At 37.9% G+C, this 25,905-nt stretch overlaps 1 protein-coding gene across 1 annotated transcript; it reads right to left on the bottom strand.

The window, feature by feature from the left end:
- Positions 1-2,078: 2,078 nt before the first annotated feature.
- Positions 2,079-24,213, bottom strand: tspan17 (tetraspanin 17). Its single transcript, XM_028460418.1, has 8 exons — positions 23,633-24,213; positions 12,964-13,014; positions 10,236-10,382; positions 9,380-9,550; positions 8,798-8,923; positions 8,499-8,546; positions 3,641-3,760; positions 2,079-2,740 (listed from the first exon to the last, which is right to left on the bottom strand). The coding sequence occupies exons 1-8, from the start codon at positions 23,717-23,719 to the stop codon at positions 2,675-2,677; spliced, it is 816 nt and encodes a 271-aa protein (XP_028316219.1). The 5' UTR covers positions 23,720-24,213; the 3' UTR covers positions 2,079-2,674.
- Positions 24,214-25,905: the final 1,692 nt, after the last annotated feature.

The following is a 25,905-nucleotide window of genomic DNA, read 5'->3' as shown; positions in this document are numbered from 1 at the left end:
AAGCATCTATTCAAAGCAAAGCAGTATTAATAATATTTTGTGAAAATAGAACTGCAATTACAGCTTAAGGGAGAACAGATTCACATTTGGGCTTTTTTATTACTAGTACAGTGCCCATTGGAAGTATGCATTTATGTGGGAGCATAAGGGGTATATTTGCGGGTGCAAAATGTGGGTGCAATTTTCCTGGTTTAATTCTATGGGATATGAGCATGATAAATGTGTTTGTTGTTTTTGTTTTACTCACTTTTATTTTATTTTTTTATTTGGTGTATTTTTCTGTATTGTATGTTTTTTGGAGTCATGTGTATTTTTTTATCCTTCTGTTGTGTTTTTGTGCATTATTTGTATAACTATTGTTTTTGTTGCCACTGTAGTGATTCTGGAATCATTTTGTGTATTTTGTGTATAAATATTGTTTAGTTTTTATTTTATTTTACTCATTTAGTATATTTTTATTAGAAATACTGTGTATGTGTCTACATCCATCTACTCCGTGCACGCGCATCAGCCGTGTGTGTGTCTACATCCGACTCCGTGAACGCGCATCAAATAAATAAATACCTTGTGTGTTCCCGTGAATGTTTGAGACGCTGATGACCAAACTCCATAGACATTGTAGCGCCAATCAGAAAAGTAACAAAACTGCGCAAAACAAAACATAAAGCTCCAAACTACATGGGCGAGTAAGTAAATTAAAGTATTATCTACAATTCGGCTGTCTTTTTTTAAAAACAAAAATAATTTTTTTTACCTTTGAACCGAATAGTCAGAGCTTAGCTTCCATGCGCGACACCACAGAGAATCCGCAGTTTTCCAGATGGAGAATTGAACAGGTTGAGGTCAAAACCGACTTTAGTGAAAAAGCGCGTTATTGAACAACAGTTACTGTATATGGTTTAAACAATGGGAAAAGATTCACCAGTGGCTGATGGTTTCAAATGCTCTTTTCAGAGAGCTCTCGTGTCTGAGAAGCTAACGATAGCATGGCACAGGAGGAAGTGGAGTCGGCAGTGGCTCACACATACGAACATCAGTGACTAACATCAGGCCCAATAAGTGAGCTTTGCTAGTTTATCAGTGCAAGCACGGCTGCTCAGACGTTCCTCTCCGGTATAAAACTATCTTCTTCTCTCTCACTCATGAGTTTACAGTCCGTGTCTGCTTGGCTGTGTGAGCAGCGATTAGCTCTGGCTGCACACGTGACTCTTGCTCGTGTGAGGAGCTGTGCAGTGAAATAGATATAGATGGTTCGCTAGTGCCCCCACACACCCTGAGGTCAAAAGTTGAATAGGTTTCATTTCGGGGCCGTCCAGAAGTGAAATAAAATTAAAATAAACATTTTGAAATGACCAAATTACTCCAAAATAACAGATACAAAAACTCGGGGTATTTTGAACCCGTCGACCGAGTTTCAAGTGGAACTGGCACCGGGTCCGGGAGATATTTGCTCCACACACACATCCACACACACAGACCTCCCTTGCTTTTTAAGTTAGATTATATATTTTCTAAAGAAAAAGCTACTGATACATGTTGGCGCTCCACATAAAAGTACAAGTGTAGCCAGAAGAACTCATGGCAGTTAGCGCACGACTACTCTGACAGAATTTGGTCTCGATTACGACCGCCAACATAATCCTCAACGACAGATGTTTTTTCAGATGACTGCTTGGTTTGAGGTAAAACTAGTGCCTGCTGAAGTCAATCAACCACAGGAAACAAATTTCACAGATGTTTTTTAAGCAGGAAACAAGGTATAAGACTAATGTATATTAACATGTCAAGTAAAAAAAGCCCCAAACCAGCATCCCTGTAAACCTGAGGGATGCTTGCTAATAAACATTCTGTTTTCCAAACCCAATCCTAACCACACCAGCCCTCTACAATGTAATATATAGTAGAAAATCCTCAAAAGAACAGAGGATGATACATTAACTACAGGGCGACTGTCAAGGCGCTCCAACTATCTCTGTGTGATGTCACTATCATTTACAACAGACAAGGTGTGGGAGAAAGATACGTTTTCAGCAAAGTCCTGAGGCTAGAGCTCCATTCAAAGGCCAGGAGGACAAATATTTCACTCAAAATAATGGCACTTTATACATTTAAAAAAGTAAATCTCCTCAAATGAGTCTGAGTTGAATATATAGATAAGACTTCAGAGTTCCTCTCCCTCAGTGGTAATAAAATCCCACAATTGGACAAAGACGACACGCAGAGGAATCCATGAGAATCCACCGAGTTGTTCATTGTTTTGTCTTATTTCTAACCATGACTTGCATTCTCCTCGCTAGTAGGATTCCTTGTGCGACTGCGTGCCATAAATATATCAGTCCAAAGAACAAAAATCAATGGGAATCGAAAAGAAAAAAAAAAAAAACTTCCAAGTAGGCAGGACGTTCCTCAGAAAATCTGTGATCCTCGCTGAGTGGTAAAAGCTTTGACTGCTTGGGAAACTTTTTCTTCATCTCCCTCAAGTGTAAAGGATAAACAGGGAGGGTTCTTTTTCTTTTTTGTATGCATAAACCCAAGTGCGTGTGTGTATGTGCTCCTTAGCTCAGTGGCAAAGTAGACAGAGTTCATGGCTCTCAATCCACGGTTAGACGGGACTGTTTGTGTGCTGTGTTGGCCTGGCAGGGCCTTGAGGTGGGGCTGTCCCACTACAAGCCCGTCACCAGCTGGCTTTGACGGCTTTGACATCACTCACCAGGTTCTGAGCCAGGCAGATGCCGAAAATCTGGGACAAAGGAGAACAAGTTAACAAACCGGACATCAAATATCAGGGTTGTGGTCAATTATAATTGTAATTGCGTAATTGAAAATTCATTACAAGTGTGGTGTAATTATAATTGTAATTTAAATTTTTAAAGATCTGTTGCTGTTGTAATCATAATTAAATTGTAATTGAGTTCAGATGATTGACTTTGTAATTGTAATTGCCAATGAAAGTTCTATGAAAATTGTCAATTATAATTTAACGCAAAACTGGGGAACCATGTTACAGTTCTATGTACAGTTCTACACATATGTAGTTAATTATTAAAATATGTTTCATATCAAGCTTTCCCACATTTCACCATTAAAAACATTTTTAAATGGAGGGGTATACGACACAAAAACAGCTCAGACGACCACATCAAAAATATTAAAACCTATATTTTCATTGATTAGGAAGCCTAACAAAGTAACCAATAAATTAAAAAAAACAAATTAGATGATAGATATTTGATTTTAGGGTATTCAATATCATATTTAGGCCCAGTTATCATAAGAGATGCTAACAGAAAGCTAACACAAGAGGAAGGTTAACTTTTATTAGGTTATTTATTTCAGGCTCAGTAATTGTGATTAATTGTAATTGAACTTTAGTTATTGAGACGGTAACTGTAATTGATGTTCTAAGGGTAGAAAATAATTGTAATTGGAAAAAATGGAGGTCACTGTAATTGTAATGACATTTTAATTGAACATGGGTATTTGAAAAAAGTAAGTAAGTGACTGAAAAGTGTAATTTGACCCCAACTCTGTCACACATACAATGTTTTATAAAAGTGTGTCTGCAAATCAAACTGCAGCATAGAGGCGTCTTTCTATGCAATACACAGGTTTACCGTTAGTTAGCAGTGATGCTACAAACCTGTAAAAGTGCAATTCCGACAAAAATCCCAGCGACAATGATCAAGTTGTCTTGAAGCCACTTCTCAAACTGACCCACACAGCCCTTAGTGTAGATGAACCTCTGCCACTCCAGCTCCTTCTATAAATATTAAAAAAAAACACAAAGAGCAAAGTAAAAAACTTTAAAGTCCAATAAAGTAAGGATCAATATTGAAACAATTTTTATTGCACCAAATGTTGATACTTTGGCCACAAATCCCTACTCTTTTTGCATCATTTACCCAAAGCGTCATAATGGGTACGTAAATACAAATTAAAAGCAGCGCGACAACATTGCAAACTAGAATATAAATTGACCAGCAATCAGGTGTCTCCTTGCATTGCCACAAATGACACATGCAGAGCTCAGACAGCGAAACAATCCCATCAAAAAAGCAAAAATTCAAAAATCAGCCAAAAATTGCAGAGTTCTGTGCATCCTTTCAACCTCTCCCTTCTCATTATCCATTTATCTGTTTTTTTGGATCTCCATTAGCTTGGCTAGAGCCATCGCTACTCTTCCTGGAGTCCACAAAATTAAACTAAATTTGTAGTAAGTTGCATTTCACAGTTTCAGGGTGGTGAATCTGTTATTACTGATATATGTTCAATCAACAAATGTTTGGTAGATTCATTTCCCAAAAAAAGAGAAGTTGGTTTATCATTGAAAATGCAATTTGGTTAATTAAATAAATAAATCTAACAAGTGATAATTCTGAACGAAGATGTTTTCTTGTGTGCTTACTAGGGATGTAACGATTCACTCAACTCCCGATACGATTCGATTCACGATACTGGGTTCACGATACGATTCTCTCACGATTTATTTTACAAAATGGGACTGTAGACAAAAAAATTTTTTGGAAAAAAAACTAGAAAATACTGTATTATTTTCCTTTTATATTTAATTGTCAAAAGAATCCCTTGATAAACTATTCAAAACAATGCAATTTAACCAAAAATAAATCTTGAATGAAATAAATAAAGGAATAATAGAAATGAAAATGAAGCCTATTCATTTAAATTCTGGTTCTATAATAAACAATGCAAAACTGCATAATAGTTCTTTTTCTTTTTAAAAGTGCAAGTGAAAATGTATTTTGTGCCTTAACAATTGGACTTTAAAAAAAAAAAAAGTGATTACACTGATTTACGTCATATTTGTTTGGACCAGCAGAGGGCGCTGGTAACACAGTGGTCGATTGGCATGCAGAAATTCTTGCAGTGAAGAAGAGAAGCTATGCTAGCAGACAGAGCTAATAGAAAAACGTGACTTTTACAGATATTCAAGTAATATTACAGATATTCTTTCGGTGCTAAAGGGGTAAGGAATCATTTATTAACATATTTAAGAGTAGAAGGCAACCAGAAAGAAAGTATTAGCAGACTCCGCCCACCGCCTACACTTGTGGATAGCACCCTCTGCTGGTTAAAAAAGTACTGCGATTCAATTTTCAGAAAATCGATATCAACCGTGATACCTATGAATCGATTTTTAACTGCCTTACGATTAATCGTTACATCCCTAGTGCTTACAGAATGTAATTATTTTCTATTATGTATTATTTTCAACGGGATAAGTAAAATTCAGGAACAAATTTCACTGCAGGGCTACATTGTATATGACATTACATGATTATGTATTTTGAGTGTGCAGGAGTAGGGGGTACATGTCTTCAGGGGTATGGGACTGTGAATAGTTTGGGAACCGCTGCCCTAAACTAAAATCCAATGACTTAAGCTGGACACGCTAAATGTTGCATTTTGGTGGCCAATGCATAAAAATACTTGTGTGTCACACAGTTATCAATGCCTGGATATTATAGGAGAGTGTGTTTTCAGCTACTCAGAGGATCCTGTCTGGACTGCAAAAACAGGCAAATCTGCTTCCTGACAGACGGCTGAGTTTTTGTGCTTTCAATTTCAACAATGATCAATGGATTCTTTTGGAGAAAACACAGCAAAATGGTGTAATTAACAGCTGCAATGACACCCAAAAAGGTCAAAGAATGCCTCTTTACAACGTCCTCTTTGTACTCTTAAAAAAAGTCAACCAAGCAAAGCTTTTGTTCTCCTGCAAAACCGAAAAGCTTAGTTTTAGCCATAAAGAAGCAAGAAGGATGCTTTGATAATCAATAATAATAGCAGGAAACTGTTGTTCTGCCTGTGAGCTTCCTCTGAAGCTATTTCAGTCCTCTGTCTTTTTTTTTGTGGTTCTGTCTTACACGTGTCTCAACAAGCTCTTTCTCTTTCTAACCCTGATGCTCCATAAACAAAGCACAAAAATTTCTGGTCGTTTCAGTGAAATGTCAGTCGTCGTGCCACTAGCCCGTATCACAGAGCAAAATTAATTCATGGCAACTCTGTGACAGGTGGTTCACAGTATCACAGTGCGCCTAGCAACAGCCCCCTTACTAACTGCAGAACTGGGAATTAAAAACAACCACCACAGCCACACACAGGAGAGGAGAACCCACTGGCAGAACCCAATTACAGAGTGTAGTAGGGCTGCTCTCTATGCTATAACTGGAGCTTAATTATCCCCGTTAGAAGACCAATCTATTATTAAAGCAAGTGGCATACAGAGTAGTCTGAGTGCGTCTTAACCCTCAACGTTCCATATGACGGCTCAGTTACTGTGATATTCCAGCCAGGCAGATGTTTCTGAGATCAATTACTCAGTGAAAACAAGTTTTTTGACAAACTATTTTATTTTCCTAAAAAAACATAAAAATGTCAACGTTATATTATTCAAAGCAGAATGGCTAACTTTAAATGAGAGCTTTAATTCCCCTTTAATTCAGAATAAAAATCAAAAAATTAAGTGCTCTTTAAAATTAAGATCTAAAACATTTTCTATATACACAAAATACCTAGTTACCTCAAATATTGTTCACAAATCTGTCTAAATCTGTGTCAGTGAGCACTTCTCCTTTGCAGAGATAATCCATCCCACCTCTTAGGTGTGGCATATCAAGATGCTGATTAGACAGCATGATTGTTGCACAGGTGTGCCTCAGGGTGGCCACAATAAAAGGCCAACCTGAAATGTGCAGTTTTGCTTTATCTTCTCCTTGTTCGACGTTCATGTCCCCCGATGAAGCCTGCTTCATTTGCTGATGTACCTGTGCGTGTGTGAGTGTCCATGAATATTTGCATGTTTATGCTTCTGTCCATCTACTCTTTTCATTGTATCCATATCTTCTAAGGTTTTATTAAATAAATAGTCTTGGCTCGAATCTAAAGCTTGCTTTGGGCGGCCATACTGGATTATGTCGTCACCAGCGGTTTGCAAGATGGAGGATTTATTCAATTCAGAATTAAGATCAGAATAAACCAGCCACTTACACTGAACAAAAATATAAATGCAACACTTTTGTTATATTTCATATTATTTATTGAAATGTTCACTATGGGATCTGGAAACTGCCATAGTGCAGACATGCCTATCAAGCGGTACCAGCCCCAGGGCAGAAGTCTGACAGCATCAAGACAGTAAAACCGCCCGTGCCGCACACGGGGCGGAAACGTTCAGCATGTAAAAGCGGACAAACATGAGGGCCGAGGTCCAACTTGCCGCACAGATGTCCTGAACAAACACTTTTCAGCAACCGTAAATATTTCCACGATCGTCGCAGGGTCCTGAGACAGAGCGAAATCTTCACAGAGTTCAGCCTGGTAGGCACTGAGGAGAAACAGGACATTCAGCGCCCTGACTGAGAGAGCAGCGGCCGCATATGTCAGGTCTGACTTGGTGTGCTCCGCTCTGGACGGCAACAAGGGCCTCCAAGGGGACACAGCAGGCTGTCGAGGGAGCAGGTGAGCCGCAACAAGGGGCTCCACCGGCGGCATAGGAAGCAGTTCAAGGCTCTCCATCGCCTCACAGTCGAGGGATGAGGCACCCGACACAGGGGTTTTCCCGGTGAACGGACGGTCCTTCCAGGGACGCGCTACCTCAACAAGCAGCTCAGGAAAAACAGGAAGGATTTGTCTCGGAGCGCCTTTTGAAAAAGGAAGCTTCTTTCCTTTGGAGCGGGACCTGGTGCTTTCAGTCACTACAGCGGGCCATGGCCAGCTGAGCCGCAGCTTTAGATTCGAGCCGAGACTATTTATTTAACAAGAGCCTTAGAAGGTATGGATACAATGAAAACAGTAGATGAACAGAAGCATAAACATGCAAACATTCACAGACATATTACGCACACACGCGCACAAGAAGCAGGTTTCATCAGGGGACATGAATCCCCTGCACCAGGACACATAGCTTCACAAATTTTGTCTGAAAGTTTTCTTCCACTCAAAATCCTGTAGAGTGGAGAAAGAGCAGCAGTTGGAGTAAATACTGGCTCTGATTGGCCAAAGTACATCTTCTGCCTCCCTCGTCCTTTACTCCTTCTCCTCCTCAGTTGACAAAAGTAAAATCATATGTTATTGTCGAGCTGCTGCTTAAAAACTGCAATCAAAATAAAAGTGAAAATAGTACTTTTGTGGTATTTTATATTGTTGCTGAAAAGAAAAGCTTTGAGTTGTGTTTTTTTTCTGGTAGGCGTGAATACATCATGTTCGCCCCATGTCCAATCAGAACCCTTCCCAACCCCTAGACCTAAAGCGGAATTGAATAAAGGCAAATTCACTTTTCCATGTAAACCTCAATTCCGAATGACTAATTCCATGTAAACACAAAGCAGAACACTAATTCTGAATTATTTAATTCAGAATAATTCATTCTGAATTTAAAAAACATCATGTAACCGTGGCTACTGTGCTGAAAAGAGAATGAATGAACGCAAATCTACAGTTGACAACTCCAAAGCCTTTGAAGAAGCAAAGACACTGACCTCTTTACGTCGAACATCATAACCACACTGAGTGTTGATGATATCCTCCTAAAGAAAAGAAAAAAGATTTTAAATTTGTAAGAGAAATTTTACTGTAATCTTTATATTTCTTGACTTTGTTTTAAAAAAACTGATACAATTTTTTTTGTTTTTTTACATTCATTTTGTAGCTATATTTCAAATGAAATTGGCCTGCATACTAAACACAATGGTGACACAAGCCTGAAGCTGCATGATTCCAAGTCAGATTATGAAACGTGATTATGCACAGCCATTCATACTGCTAATTAGTGACTCACTGCAGGGTCTTTGACACAGCAAGAGAACGGGACTCCGCAGCGCTCCCTGCTGGGATTCGTGTCAGTGCAGTTGAAGTAGATGTTCATGTTCCAGTCGTTGGGCCCGTGTGCACCACAGCATGACCACTGGGAGAGCAGCAACAAAAGAGCCAGATTAATCAGGCCCTGGCTGACAGACCGATTTACTCTCTCTGATCTGGGCTTGAAACAGCCCTGCCAAAGCAAGCTCAGGTCAGCCTGGGTGGTTCGCCAGATGTCTACGGCAGACAGTGACTAAAGATAGCGAGACAACACGGGGTCTAATTGCCTTTCCAGTGCGTCATGACAGAGCACGACGTTTACACACAGGCCAATTATCTTAACTGTCTCGTTTATATAATTGGATAAGCATGTGAAGGAAGTACCATCACATTAATCAAGCCATTAGTCTGGTGCTGCTGTAGCACACTCTTTCTCACCTTTCTAAAAAAAAAAAATAGCAGGCCTTTGGGGATTTAAAAAGACAACTTTACACAAATTGTTACATTTATATTTGGGTTTTGCGCCATACACAGACACACACGTGTCCTAGCGTGAACTCACGTATTCCTGGGCAAAGTCAATGAGATTTTGTAAGTCGATGTCGTCACGGTAGGCCTTGACATTATTGTTGATGAAAAGATTGAGCTGGTCTTTGATCCAATCCTTAAAGACGAAGGCGAGGATCCCCGCTGTCAGCTCCAGGAAAAAGATCAAACCGAGGAACACGGAGAACTGGAGAGTACATGAAACACAGGCACACACGCATTGAGAAACAAAACAATAGTTCTACAACATTAATCAGAGAATCTCGGTGTGCCTATGACAATGTGTGACTGTTTTGTATGTGTTGTATCAGGCTCCAAAAGACAGCTTAGATTTAATGTTGCTATGCAGTTCTTTGGTCATTAAATATGTGCTGATTTGATATAAGAGTGTGACGACAAAGAAATGCAGTCTCCAAGGTACTATAATATCATCCCTTTACTGGAAATGTATGACGAGACCACGGTGATGATAAATGCACAGAAGCCACATTAGCTCATCACCCTGACGCCTGACCTACTGCTGCTAATGGACATGAGCGAGAGCTAATAGCTACTCAAAATTGCAGCCAGCAAAAAGACAAGGTTCTTCCTATCAGCTATCTAATAGTATTGTTGTCAGAATGAATACATAGCTGTTCTTTGACCTTTTGACAGAAGTTTTTAAAGTAGGCTTAGAGTGTACTGAGACAATGGATCGCCTCACTAGCCGTAGCTTAGACAACATATTTCTATCCTGTAATCACTGGTAGCATTTGGTGTGGGTGAGTCAAAATCACACCTGCTGTAATGAAAGTCTGTGTCAACCGCATATCTGTTCAGGTGTGAAGTGGTTGAAAGGGTGTCTATGCTTAGTAAGTGTGAAGCCGGCTTACAAATTTAAGCAGGAAAGTGTTTTCTCTGAGTGCCCCAATGCAGCCTGCGAAGCCCAGGACGAACATGACTCCTCCTACGACGATGAAGAGCCACACGGGATCAAAGCCCCCTAAATCTGTGATGGCGGACAGATTGGACAACACGCCCTATGGGGAAAAATCAACATATAACACGTTACATTGCTGCATCAGAGCAAGAACTTTGATGATTCAGATCTCAGCTGTAGGGAGTAAAGTTTTAAGGTGCATTTTTTTTTACCCCAGAAAAAGTGTGTAGATGCATACTGGTGGATTACAATTGAGAAAGAAAAAAGAAAACTTGATGTGAATGTGCATCAGCAAGTGTCCGTTTCTGCACATTAACTCTGCAAAATACAAAGATCAGTGTGTACTGAAGATGGATACTTCCAAACATGATCATCACCATCTCCTACACAGACCTTGAACTCCACCAAACAAACAGTTAACCTTCAAAAGATTTTATGATATCAATGACAAAGAGTCAGACCAGAACATGCATCACAGACATCAGGCATTTTCAGATGTATAACACAGCTGAACGAAATATGATTAAAAAGTAATGTATTTTTAAACTATGTAATACTAGGTTAACATTATAGCATACTGTGTATATAGGCCCTATATTAATCTAGCATAATGACAAAAAATCTTTCTTTTTGTAAGTAATAAACTGGAGCTGGCGACGTCAGAGGTCACGGGGTCGTTTGTGATGAACCCAAGCTTGGAGGGCTTCTTCTTACACATGTTCTAAGAATGCACCTGTAAACAGGAAGTAAGCTACAGATGTTTGTAACCCTGTCCATCATTCCTGTGCATCTCATCTTGACCTAAAGGTGTGTGGACCACATGTTTTCCTCAAAGCCTCAAAACCACCATCTATTCCTTCAGTCCTTAGCAGTTTTGAAAACAAACATCAGTCCTGGTTGTTCTGCAAAAATCCACATGTTCAAAAGCTAAATAAGCTAATATCTTATAATGCCTCAATTAATTTCTGTACATTAGGAATAGACAACAATGCTGCATCCCTGAGTTTTCATTACACTAATGCAGGAAAACAACGCCATTCAAATATTTGGATGAGAAGATCATTTTTACCATCTTCTGTCATCCAAACTGCCCATTAGGGCTTTCCACCGACTGCCATTCAACATTTGGCCATCCATCATTTGGATGAATTTCTTTCGATTATTCATGCTTTCCATTGGTTCAGGGCAGGCCTATTTTTTTAGGGTCAAGACCACATTGTACTAATCAGCACGTCTCTACATTGTTGGTGCCTTTACTGAATTGACTGAAACAATTTCTTGTTCATTAATGAACAAATTGGCTACTACTGTGATTCACAGCCCATAGGAGGTAAATGTCAGTACCTGACCTATTTAGTTTATCCACAAAGGAAATAAAATAATGGTCAGCAGCTTCTATGCAAATAATGACTATCACAATTTGATGGATCATTCGGTAACACCGATGGACCCTAGAGCGGTTTAAAACGCTTTAGGATTAATTTGCTTCGATAGTCCGACTTGTTTGGGTGGTGTGAACACACAAACAAAGTCTAGAGCGGATCAAACAGGCAAATTCTAGAGCTCCGAGTGGTTCCAATCGAAGTCTTGAGAAATTAGGTGTTCTAAGAACCCATTGCGGGCTCGGCATGGACTAAAAACAGGAATTGCAGGACGTCTAGCAGAGTGCGTTGAGGGTGGTCAGGTGAGCTAATGACGGCGTAAAACAGGTCCGCAAAACCACCAAAAGCACAACAACTTGTTGCTATTCCATTGTTGAAAGTTGTTAAAGAACAAACGGAGGAGGCAGAAGTTTCTGCTCACTTTAAAGTGCTAACTTTGACCCATAGATGAGGTCCTCTTCTTCAGGTTTCTGTTCTTCTGCCGAGAGAAGTCTCTACTAAAGTAACTGCCCCTTCAAGCAGTTTGCTCATGCAACTGCACCAAAGGCTTATTGGAGTGGATCAGAAGTTGCGCTCTGAACGCAAACCAAGTCAAAGCAAGGTGATAACATTATCAGCTGACCTCCATCCATTTGAACCGAGTTTGGGTCTAAGTAGGTGTGAAAGCAGTGAGCACTCTAAGAAATCAATAGTTAAAGCTGCTATCCGGAGTTTCTGAGAAAAGTCTCGATGTCCCGCCCTAAACAGCCTCACTTCCTCCCAATGTCTCAAAAACATGAAGTCGAATCCTATTGGCTGGGTGCACTCAGCAATCGTTTCCATTTGTATAGGACGAAGGCGGGACTTATATACATTAATGTATATGAATGACCACTGGCAGTAGACCATAGTAAAAGACTAGTTAGGTATTTTTTCGCATTTCAAAAGAATGATACATAAACATACAGTACATTTCTCAGAAACTCCGGATATCCGCTTTAAGGCGAGGAGTATATGACCACAGTATGATTATATTTTGAAAATATGTTTATTTCCAAAAAATATGCTTTTTGATCATCAAACCCAAAATAGACCAATGGTGTGTTTATAATAACCAATATCATGTAAAATAAAATTGCTCTGTCAATCCAAGGAACAATGAACATGATAAAACTAAGTGTGGCAAAAATTTCTCTAAAAAAGTTTTACTTTTAAGTAAACTCCGAGTGACTCTCTTATTCTGTAAAAAATACCCAAAATCTTTTTGCTTTGCTTTTGAGACAATTGTGCCTGTGTGCTTTTCTGTGTGTTTAGACATACCTTCTCCGCCCACGCCCACAGCCCTATGGCCAAGAATGCTGCTCCTAGTAACTGCAAAACAAATCACAGAAGAGGCTGTGATGAGAGCAGGAAAAATCAACAGGGATAACAGAACACCATAGTTGTGGCTGCAGAGCATCAAACAACATTAAGGTAGACACATTTCAAAGTAAGAGAAAAATTGCTTAACACAAGACTGAATAGGACATGGCTTCACAGGGAACTTGTACAAACAATATTGCCTTCAGGTTTACATATTTCTGATCATTTTCCGATAATGAGCAATGTCACACCCATAAACACGGCAAAGCATTACAGAACAGCCATCTTTTCTCTGTAAATAACAGCTGAGCAATAAAACTAAAATATATGTTTTAATCATATCAGAGGATATATCATCTGTATAAAAGAAAAAAATAATTTTTAGAGGCTTAACACAAAACACAATTTTACAAAGGTTTTCCATCAATTGCAACATTTTTGTGAATGAGCTCAAAAAAGTATGAATGAAGTATTACTTAATTCAGTGAAGACTTAATGAAGACAGGTGTGGTGTGAATCCCTGCACTAAGCAACTTAAGAGTTAAATAATCACCTCTTTCTTAATGGTATTAGCATCTTATCTGAGTGAAAGTAAAAGTATCTTAGCTTGCAACATGTCAACCAAATGCATTACTAGACTCTAGTCTTAATACAGGACCATGAAGCATTCAGACATTACAAAAACACAAAACTATGACATGTGAAAACTAAAAGTAAACTTTTCAGTTTCAGTCTTTATCATTGTAGCTGGGAAGTCATTTACCTTAGAGAGACAGCCAATGCTCCCATGTGACAGCTAACATACAACAACAGTGGATAGTGACATAAGTGGCGGAAAGAGAGGGTGTATTGGTTTTAGCTGAGAGGAGACGCACGGGAGTCAAGATCAGCAGGTGGAACAGAGATTAGACAGACAGCAGTATTATTACAGCCATTAACCTCTGACTTTAGACAAATCTGTGTAGATTACAGACATGGCAAAGGCAAACAAAGAAAGACCTCATATGATAATATGGAACTTTACACATCTGCTTTGGAAAAGTCTTCTAAAGTTAAAAGAAAGTTTATAGTAAAAATTGTCAATTCTGGTATTAAATAAATTAATTTCAAATCAGCTCTATTCAGACAATCAAAGCACACTGTTGTATTTTTTTTCCTACTGCATCAATGCATGATGTGTTCAAATGAAAGAGAAAAGCTAAGACACCTACAGACTTACTAATTCAAGAGAATTCTCTCAAGCAGTAGGTGAAAAAGACGACACACAATAGTATTAGGCTGTACACCTTAGCCATGCTCAAAACCAACACATCTGACTTAACAGAGACAACAGATTGACATAGTGGGACAAAAAAACATATCATCATCATGTTAAGAGAAGGTTCGAACTGTTTTGTTTTTTTTTGTCATCGCAAAAAAAGGTACTGTGAACATCACCACAATGAGTCCACGTATGTCTGTCATAATACTGATGTAATATTTATTTTCCTCTCACTTCTTTTGGCCCCCAAAGGCAGAATTTCAATGGCTTTTAGGAAATATAGCCCAGGTACTGTCAGCTTGGTTTTCCATTTCCTTTGCTATTTCTGCATATATAAATATATTTCTCAGTAGGGATGTAACAATTCACTCAACTCCCGATACGATTCGATTCACAATACTGGGTTCACGATACGATTTTCTCACGATTTATTTTACAAAATGGGAATGTTGACAAATGACTGAAAAATATGCCTTTATTTTTTTGGGGAAAATACTATACTATTTTCCTTTTATTTTTCATTGTCAAAAGAATCCCTTGATAAACTGTTCAAAATGATGCAATTTAACTAAACATAAAACTTGAATGAAATAAATAAAGGAATAATACAAATTCTGATAATAATTAAATTCTGGTTCTATAATAAACAATTCAAAACTGCGTAATAGTTCTTTTTCTTTTTAAAAGTGCAACTGAAAATGTATTTTGTGCCTTAACAATTGGACTTTAAAAAAAACAAAAAATCATTTTACTGTATTTACGTCAGATATTTGTTTAGACCAGCAGAGGGCACTGGTAACCCAGTGGTCGGTTGGCATGCAGTTATTCCACCAGTGAAGAAGAGAAGCTATGCTAGCAGACAGAGTTAATAGAAAAACCTGACTTTTACAGATATTCACGTAATATTACAGATATTCTTTCGGTGCTAAAGGAGTAGAGAATCATTTATGAGCATGTTTAACAGTAAATGGCGGCCAGAAAGAAAATAGTAGCAGATTCCGCCCGTCACGTCCGCTTCTGGAAGGATTAATATATAGCGCCCTCTGCTGTTTAAAAAAAGTACTGCGATTCAATTTTCAGAGCATCGATGTGAACCATGGTACCTATGAATCGATTTTTAACTGCCTTACGATTAATCGTTACATCCCTATTTCTCAGTGAAAAATAAAAGGTAAAATGTGGGTGCTACTTCCAGAAAGAACAAGATGTTTCACTAATAATCTTAATTTATAGCATAAAATCCAAAAGTGGATGTATAATAGTCATAAAAGTGATTACTCTGTGTGTTTGTAAAAGCATCAACTGGCCAATCAAACTTTATACTTGTTGATAATATGTTTTGATACAAACTAACCAGGCCAGGCTGAGTACACTGAAATCAAACTGTTCTCACCAGTGGTCAATGTATCACACTACATCATCCAAAGCTCAGCCGGAAATCTGCTTTTCTAAGACATTCATTTGATAACCACAAAACTCTGACTTCATGAACTTCTGCCTTGAACTCATCTGATCATTTTGATCATTCTATTTTGGTGCACAAAGAAACAGTTTGTTTTATGGGGGTGAGGTCTACAAGTTAATTTCCTGATTTGGTTTTTCACTACCAAGTGCTGCTCAGCGGTAAGATATATTAGTCACAGGGGTAAGATATATTAGTCACAGAGCAAGTGTCTCCTCTCCAATAGGCAGATTATTAACACTTGAGAACGCGGCTCCTTAAACTGATCCTATTAACCTCAACCAACCAGCAGACAAATCAAAACTCTTCCTGGCCAACACACAGACACAGAGAGACACAGAGAGAGAGAGAGAGAGAGCGATACAGAGAGAGGGAGAGAGAGAGAGAGAGATACAGAGAAAGGGAGAGAGAGAGATACAGAGAGAGAGGGAGAGAGAGAGACACAGAGAGAGAGAGAGAGAGAAAAGAGTTACTTGAGTGCCAATGCACGTTTAATGACTCCCTGAAAAATCGAATGTGTGAAAATTGTCATCGCTGATAAGATATTGAAAGCACGGCCAGCTTGACGAATAAATCATTAAATCAACCTTACTTCAGAAGTATTTTTGCATTAACACATCCTTGCAATACTACTACTGGAGAAGTAACATACCGGTATCAAGTAATCAAATCATAAATGACCAAAAACAAGAGTCATGGACAAACTGTATGCATAAGACTGATCTTTATAGTATCTTTACGAGCCACTGTTTATTTTTCAAGTGCAATAGTATGAGTCTATTTACATAGCCAATGTTGTGACAAAAAAAAAAAAAACTAACTCCTCACCTTAAAGTTTAATCTAAAAAAGCTTTATAATGTTTGAAAAATAAATTGTGTTTCATTTCTATGTATGTTCCAGTATATTCATTTTTAGTTTAACATAATTTTTCCTGTAAATGGTTGGGAAAATAGAAGGAAAGGTCAAATCTTTCGCAAACTCTGACAGAGAATATGACACGGTATGATGGAATTCACCAGAAATAGCTTTATGGTCATGCATTTACACAATATCTTTCCTGTAAAACAAGTGACCTAATGTCTAGCAAGTGACGCAAAAACATGACATGTCAATTCTTACGCAAACTCGTGATTTCAGCCCACTGCCACAGCATAGATATGTTAGAATAATAAAGATAGTTAACTCAATTAACGTAATTTTTATCAATTGTAGATTTATTCATCTTTAAGTTGGCTCTAATACTGAATTTATTATGTTAAGTGAAGGTTAAAAAATCATACGACTTGCAAATGCCCACTAGATGGTGCTTTGCATATATATGCTGCTAATTTCTACTTGTACTACTGACATTTTTGACACCTACTAGTACTACTAGTAAACATTATTGACACCTACTAGTACTACTAGTGGGCGTTTTTATGCCTACTAGTAGTAGTAGTGGCGATTTCGGCTCTTACTAGTTACTAGCTAGGGCTGCACGATTTTGACAAAAACCTAATGGCCATTTTTCTGACAGATATTGCGATTTCGATTCGATTTACGAATTTTTCTTTTTTAAATATTTCATACATTTAAGTGCATATGCATTTTTTTTATTCCAAATTCTGTTTTCCACATCCATTTTTTTTAAATTAAGTTGTTGTGGGAATATTAATCAATTTTTTTCAGAAAATATTAGTTTTTAACTCCTGTGAGGAAACAAAATACTAATAAATAAAAAACCCATAATTAAACAAAAATGTATGTCAAAAATAATGTAAGATACAATCATTGTGAAGCAGAATTCACCAAGCGTTGGATTGTTCACCCACTAATAGGGAACGTGAGCTGGGCTTAGATATAAGGCAAGTACTGTGTGTTGTACTGTGAGGAAACAAAACAAAATACCACTAAAAAAGAAAACTTCAATTAAACAAAAATGTGTCAAAACTAAATATGTAATTTAAAATAATGGATTATTCTGACTGCTCCTTTTTAATTATTCATGTCATATAAAGATGTAAGAGAGCAGCACTGTCACTCAACTCCCCCTCAGCGATCAATGATGTACTGAATCTGATCAGGTTTATTGATTAAGTTTTGATCAACTTAAAATGAACCTAATTTAAATGATCCTGATGACATCATTCCAGACCGTAATGATTACACAAAAATAAATGTGCAAGACAAATCACGTGTAAAAAGTGTTTTTCACCTCTAGCGGGTAGAATATTTTATAGTATTAGAAGTTATGAGTAATCTACGATGTTTCAGACTCTACAATCCCTGGTATCGCTGGTCTAGTCCACAACAACAAAACAACTTTATCCACAGATCTTTTGTAGCTTTGATGAGATGTTTGAATGCTCTGAGCAGGTAAAGCTGATTAAAGCTGCTGCTGTTCTCACAAGGCGATGCAGCGCTACACGAGAAACGGACAGAGCTTTACAGACACATTAAAGTTAAACGGGCACTGGTTGGCTCTGATTTAGGAGTCAGGGATGATTTGCATAAATTTTGGGCAGGTTAGAAGGCATTTAGGTGGTGTTTGAAGCGGTCAAGATGGGGAGGACATTGATGGATTCCGTGAATCCATCAATGTGGATTTTATAGGGTCCTAGTGTAGTTGTTAGCAAACTCAGACACTCGCTGTAGCGAAGAGAAAAAAAAAAAAAAAAAAAGACTTGCTGTAGCGCATTGTTATGCACCCATCTAGGAGCTTGTGTCCTGTAACCATCTCTGATTGGCCAGTTGCCCAGGAAGGCGGTTCTCCGCAATTCCGATTGGTGAACATGTATATCACTCAAATGATGGAGGCGGAAGAAAAAACCTCCAGCATCTGAGGTTACGTTTTATCGCAGTAGTGAAAACCTTAATATCGATGCGATTAAGGTTCAGCCTTAGTACTATACTAGCAGATGGTAGTGCATGATGTCTGCCGCCACCTTCGGGTTATATTTGATCGTGTAAAAAGCATAAAAAGCACAAAGAACTCCCTGCAGCTGTACTTATGAAAACAATCTGTCTTACTGTGGATGTTGTTAAAAAACAGAATAAAATGCTTCAGCTGTAGGCTGTGTCCAGGTGTAAGAAAATGTTAGTTAGATTCCAATGAAAGTTTAATATTTTATTTCAAGTCTGTAACAATTAATATAGTTGTTTGTACAATTACAATAACAATAGTTTTCATTACAATTCTAATTATATTTTAGAAACAATATTATTAAAAAAGGAGCATGGTTGAATATTGATTTTCTAATCATCATAATAGGCCAACAATTGAAAACTAATTTAATTTAAACACAACATATATCTTGTATTATAATACGTTGCTTGAAAAATGACATTGATTGATACAACTTTTATTTGCTTTTTATAAATCACGTTATGACTAGGTTGGTGTATTTCCAATTCACATGAAAACATGTTGTGATTTGAAATAACACTAAAATAAATTGATCCTATTGTTAAAAAATAAAGAAAAAAACATTTTACATTTTCACATGTATATTTTACATGTTATTGTTTCATTTCCCACAAATATTGCAATGATTAATAACCATTAGCGATTTTTAGAACAAATAAAACAAAGTTTATTGGACTAGAGCTCAAAACTTTTCTGTAACATGAATAAAAATGAAACATTGGATGTACATGGGTCATAAACTTCTGAAAAAAACCTAGTGATAGTATAACTCAAGGTACTATTCAGAGCTGGCCCTTTAAAGCAAAAACACAGGTAAGACATTGACCAATCAAAACCCTTGTCCTGCCTGCTTCATTAGCATGCAGTCCATTAGTGGTACTAGTACTTATTGGAACACTTGTTACTGTTGACCTTAACAAGTTATCTAGTAAGGACCAAATGCCCAATAGTTACACTTGCACGACACATTTGGACTATACTAGTACAGTAATTATGTTGAAAAAGCTTAGAAATTCCTAAGAGCATAAATGTCTCTAGAAGCTTGGCTCTTTAAGGCCTTACTAGTAAACTAGTGAGGTTTTAAATGCGTTCTAGTTCATTACAAATCGTCAAAATGTCCACTAGCTTCACAAGTTAGACCCTGTGTGACCTTGCTAATTCACTAGTAAGGCCAAACACAGTTAACTAGTTAACAAGTAAGAACTAAATGTCCGCTAGTTGTGCTCGTCAGGGTCTTTTTGGCAGTACTAGTCAACAAGTTAAAGAAATTGTCGGTCACAAGTTAACTAGTAGTTAGGGTTGTCCAAATCCGATATTGATATCGAATATCGTTCCCATATCAGCCAGAAAACAAATATAGAATTCTATCGAACTCCATCTAAAATATCCGATATACAGTAAGCCCTCCGATAAGTTTTTATTGTTTTTGCTCCCGCCCTCAGTTGTTCCCACCATATACTGACAGTAAAAAATAACTTAATTGAACTTGAATAGTTGACTATTGTTCTCTGTTTGAGTAACATCACTTGATCAACCCTTTTCTAACATTCCACACTACAAAATAAGTAACAAAAAATGTATGTATGATTCGTGCTGATATCGTATTGGATCAATATCGGCCATGAAGGCTGCAATATTGGTATTGTATCGGAAGTGAAAAAGTTGTATCAGGACATCCCAACTAGTACAGTAGTCAACAAATCTGTGTTTAACTCGTTAACTAGTAAAGTGTTTTGACTGCTCAGCATTTAAACTTGTCAAATTGTAGCATACAACTAGTTACCTAGTTGAAAGCAGATGTCCACCAGTACGCTGTTTTGTCCACAACTAGTTTACTAGTGCCACACAATGTCTTCCACTAGTTTAATACTGAGGTCAAAGACACTCCTGCTTGTTTAACTAGTGGTTATTGAGGCACTTACTTGTTTACTTGTAAACTGTATGGGGCTTTACTAGTAAATTAGTACAGTAAAAACTGTTCTCACTAGTGTGACTAGTTGACATTTTACCATTTACTAGTTAAGTAGTAAACATTTCTGAGCCTCACTAGTTAACTAGTAGGGTTTGAAATACTCCAACTACTGTGACTAGGTGACAGTTTCTCTAACTCATTACCTAGAACACTAAAAAAAATATTCACTAGTATAACTAGTTGACATTATGAGTTTGACTAGTTAACTAGTAATAATTTATGTCTTACTAGTTAACTACTAAGATGAAGACAGATATCAACTAGTTAACTTGTTTAAATCATTTAAACCAACTGGGTGGGATTATAATAAAATCCTGGGTTGTGATTTGATGTTATTCTTTATTTTTATTTTCAGAGCCTATTGGAAGCCTCAATCTTCACCTCTTCATTATCATTTTGTGCAACAAGTGATACTAGTGATATTTTAGATCCGACTAGTCTACTAGTAAAACATGTAAAAGTTCTATAATTAGTTAACTAGTGAACATTTAAAGCCACACTAGTTCATTAGTATGACTCATAAAGCCATCTCTAGTAAGACCTCACTAGTATAGGAAACAGCTTTGATATCAAAGATATCTAATATATGCTCATAGGCTTCCTATACTGCTGCTGTTACTACTAAAATAGACACATTGAGTTATTTGTAGAGAGCAAACCCAATCTCTCTGTTGCAGCAAAGCACAAGCTAGTCTGTCAAATGTCTATCTGCATCACAGAGACAAAAGCTGAACATCTTCTTGTGATTATTAGAACAGCTGGCAAGCTAGAACTTGTTCCACAAAGCTTGGGAACAGGATAGTTAGACTAGATTTAGTGTCATCAGTATGAGCACAGGGTGAGTCATGACACCTCTGCTCCATGACTCAATACCGATACTTGGCTGCTCCGCCACATTGAATTACAGATCCATTTTAACCTGTGAAATCGAAGGGTTATTCATTAAAAAAAATTTCAAAATGAAAAGGGTAAGCTTTCTTGTACATATTGTTTTACCAACTTTACTTATGTGACAAAATATTAGTATGTTAAACTATCCCAAGTGTAATGCCATTTTTGAGTGGTTGTGTTAAAGAATGAAGTGGTAATGAAAGGTAGAGGCAGCACACTGATCCAACGTATCTGATGATTCAGAACGAACAAGAACACGCTGGGTGAAACACAAAGTCAACCCTTCGCCGCCATCTCAGCCTTTGTCCTCACTGTCTCTCTTTGTGCCTCTGTGGGTGTGTAAGAGAGGAGAAACAATGACGTCCCAGAAAGGCTGAACACTATAGCTGTGGAGGGAGTGAAAGGGTGCTTAAAAAGAGGAGGTTTGGGTGGTATTCAGACCGTGTGGCCTTTTGCCTCCAACTGCGTGGGAAGGCCCTCCAGAGCAAACAGACATGCCATTCCCTCAACCGTAGACATTATTCCACACCAGTCGCACGGAGCCAACGCAGATGGATGAGTAAGGAAAACGAGGGGAGAGAGAGTGACAGGGATGGCACATAAAATCTTTTCGGACTGAGGAGGGATAAAGATGGTTGGGGGAAGTGTTGTGAAGAAGTTGTTGTAGTATCACTTGCAACAAGCTAAACAAGAATGATGACACTCAAAACAAGCTACAGCACGAGCCACAAAGCAATAGCTTATGACAAAAGTCTCACATTGACTAAATGTCAACTGTCTTTATATAAGGGCAATATCAAATCATCTTCAGAGTTTACTTCTACAGCAAAGTATAAACTGTCCAGCAGAACCACAAATACTGCACTTTATAGAAGCTGATTAAAGGTACCCGTAGTGTATTTTAATTTCCAGCTCTATCAAAAGATAATATTTCATATTAGAGGCTTTGTAGGGTTATTTTCTTTAAAAGTCATTTAGTCCAGTTATTTTAACCTATTATTTCTCACTCACACGTGCTGTCCCCTACAGGAGAAAAAACTCAAAGTGGCACATAAAAATAAGCCTGTGCGGTATTTGGCATCAGCCAATTTACCTCAGAATTCTCTTTCTGGTCAGACTTAATTTGAAATTAAATAATACAAATTTATATTGTATATTGCCATTTTGAGAAAAAAATATTAAGATATGAGTTTTGGTCCATATCACCCCGCCCTAGTTGGTGGGTTACTTCTAAACCTTAAAATGCATCAGCAATGTTACGCTTAGGGGTGTCCCGATCCGATATTGATATTTGATATCGGTCCGATATCAGCCAGAAAACGAATATCGGATTTTATCGAACTGCATCTAAAATCTCTGATATAAGCGCTCTAAGTTGTTGTTGTTTTTGTTCCCACCATATATTGACAGTAAAAAATAACTGAAGTTAACTTGAATTGTTGACTACTGTTCTCTGTTTGAGTAACATTACTTGATCAAACGTTCTCTAATATGACACACTACAAAATTTGTTATAAAAGTATGTATGATTTGTGCTGATATTGTATCGGATTGCCATCGGTATCGACCAACACTCAAGGCTGCAACATTGGTATCATATCGAAAGTGGAAAAAGTTGTATCGGGACATCCCTAGCGACACTACAACTAAAACAATTAAAAATTAAAATCAAAAAGCAATAGTTTAAAACATAATGTGCACATACAAACATGCCAACAAATAATTATAGGAATATGCCATGAATCGAATTGATTCAATTTAAGTCAATTAACCAACTTCTTTAAATTTATTCCAGTATCTAAAGAATAAAATTATATATTTTAGAGTCAACAATGACAGACCGGATGTGAGTTGCTGGCCGTAAATGTGCCGCTCCTAAATCAGAGCTGGGAAGAAAACGTGTAATTGTCACAACACCACCACCAACAACAACCAAAACATGACAGAAATAGCACAAGGGTTACCATAAAACAAGTCAAGCACCATACCTCAGCCACTGTGCAATAACAATGGGATGATTTGCGATTTTATAAACACGTTGGACAAACTTTTTTTTCACTTAAGTTACCAGAACCGTCGCGTCATTTTCTAGTTAACATCAAGACAGAAAGAAAGGGAAAATAGTGTTAACTTACCCAAAATAAAATGTTGAAGGCAAATAGGAAGTATTTGACGAAGCAGCTGACCTCGGCTCCTTTGTAACGATACTGTTTTCTACTCATTCTTCCAGGCAGAGCGGAGGCTAACTAAAGGAAGCTACAAAAACTACTGCAAAAGCAGCTTCACAAGTTTAGCCGAAGCTACACTTCTCAAAACCCCGAAATCTACCTCAGCCTGCTCCATCGGCCAAACAAACATAACTTTACACGCGGTGACAGCACTGAGTGGCTTACTACCTAAATGTAGCTAATTTTCGCTCAATCCGTTAGCCATTAGAGTGCTAGGCCAGCTAGCTTCCAACTTCTACACTTAGCATGAGTAGCTAATAACAACAGTTACAGGGACAGGCGTTCATCTGCACTTGTGTCGATGATGTTTAATCGGACTGCTGCTGCTTTCCTCAGCGCACTCCGGCAAACACACCCGGGGTCTCCTCAGCTATAGCCCCCCAACCTTAATCTGTGTCTGTGCTGCTGTATCGTCGCCCTGAGTCTTCATCCTTGTTTAGTGCTGTGTGTGAAACAAGCCCCTGCTGTCAAAACAGGAGAAAACACAGCGCCCCCTTCACCTCTACAGCGCCCTCTTGTGTCCCAAATAATAATAATAAAATAAGTTCTTCTGACAGCAGGGTTGTGGTCAATTACTTTTTTCTGTTACAATTACGTTTTGCAGTACCCATGTTAAATTACCATTCAATTACGATTACAGTCACCAATATTTTTTTAAATTAAAATACAATTATTTTTTTATCCTCAGATAAAATAAAATCCTCAGAGTTGAAGCCCAGACGTACCTCATGTGAACGATTTAGGTCAATAAGTGCCTGACGGTCGTACACTATCAGCGCAGTGATGTTTTGGCACAGAATACCAATCAGTGTGGCTACAAACAAAAGTTCCAGCAGAGCGGGCAGACGCCATCTTGAGAATAAATAAATAAAGTGTTTACAAACTTGTGTTTGTGTGGCCGATTTACAATTAATCACAATTACTGAGTCTGAAAAAAATAACCTAATAAAAGTTGACCTCTTGTGTTAGCTTTCTGTTAGCATCTGTTATGATAATGGGTCTTATCAATATCTATTATCAAAATTCTTTACTATCTATTGGTTACCTTGTTAGGCTTCATAATCATTGACTATGGATATGGAGATATTTATGCTAACGTCAGCGAGATGTATGTGTGCTATCTGGGTCTAGGTTTTAATGTTGTTGGCATGGGCATCTGAGCCTTGTTTGTGTCGTATACCCTTAATTCTTCTTTAAATGGTAAAATATGGGAAAGCTTGATATGAAACGAATGAAACATATTTTAACAATTGTTAACTACATATGTGTATCGGTCTTGCCTTTTAAGAGACATACATTGCCCATATTTGCAGTGCCCCCTAGTGGCCTAAATTATTCAAATATAGCTCATACCCCCACAGTCACATGACAACAAAAGGATCTCAGATTTGGTGTTGTCAGCATTTATTTCCATTCCAGATGATTCAGTGCTATTCAGGGAATCTGTGGATATGAGGTTTTTGAATGTGCCACATACGGTGTGGGAGTTATAGGCCAAAACGCCTTGACCTTTGCTATAGCGCCACCTGCTGGCGGACATATGGGGGTTTTTGCTGAGGGGTCTGGGCAAACCCTCCAAATTGCACCACCTTCCCTTGCACGCTTTAGCCTGCAGCACCACTTATACCAACGGAAAAATAAAAATAGGAAAAACTATAATAAAAATCAGAACAAAAACAATAGGTTCCCCAGCACCGCTGGTCCTGTATGCACATACGCAGTACCCAGGCCCCAGAATTACGCCATAGTTGTAATAAATGATCAATTACGCAATTACAATTATGACTGACCCCCAACCCTGTCTGACAGATGAAAAATGTGTCCAATGATGTCTTGTGACTGGATAGTAAAGACACTTGAGAATGATCTACAGGTGCTAAAAGTTACAGTCACTTATTCTTTAGGTCTGAGTGGATTCCCAGCCATTAGGAAACAGTTGTATTGCAGATGTTGGGGTGCATGGCATGTGTGAGGCAAGGCAAGTATAGGTCATTTCTATACACAAGGCAACTCAATGTGCTTTACATCGTCACAAAGTGCAACAGAAAACATTCAACAGCCTAAAAATGGACAGAGTGGGATAAGGTGGGCAAGGCAGGGTAAAAAAAATATTACATGGAAAAAAAAAAAAGTATTTTTTGTCAACTTTTATCATATAAGGGCCACAAAAGTGTGATTGT

This window comes from Gouania willdenowi, chromosome 10 (assembly GCF_900634775.1).
Source record: "Gouania willdenowi chromosome 10, fGouWil2.1, whole genome shotgun sequence".
Lineage (NCBI taxonomy): Eukaryota > Metazoa > Chordata > Actinopteri > Blenniiformes > Gobiesocidae > Gouania > Gouania willdenowi.
Note: the sequence above shows the minus strand (reverse complement) of the source record. Positions and strands in the feature narration are given on the sequence as shown.

Coding starts and splice junctions, on each gene's coding strand:
- tspan17 (XM_028460418.1), bottom strand. CDS start 23,719: ATGAGTAGAAAACAGTATCGTTACAAAGGAGCCGAGGTCAGCTGCTTC. Junction 10,383..12,963: donor TGTGGGCGTGGGCGGAGAAG/GTATGTCTAAAC, acceptor TTTTCCCCATAG/GGCGTGTTGTCCAATCTGTC. Junction 8,547..8,797: donor GCTGTGTCAAAGACCCTGCA/GTGAGTCACTAA, acceptor TCTTTTCTTTAG/GAGGATATCATCAACACTCA.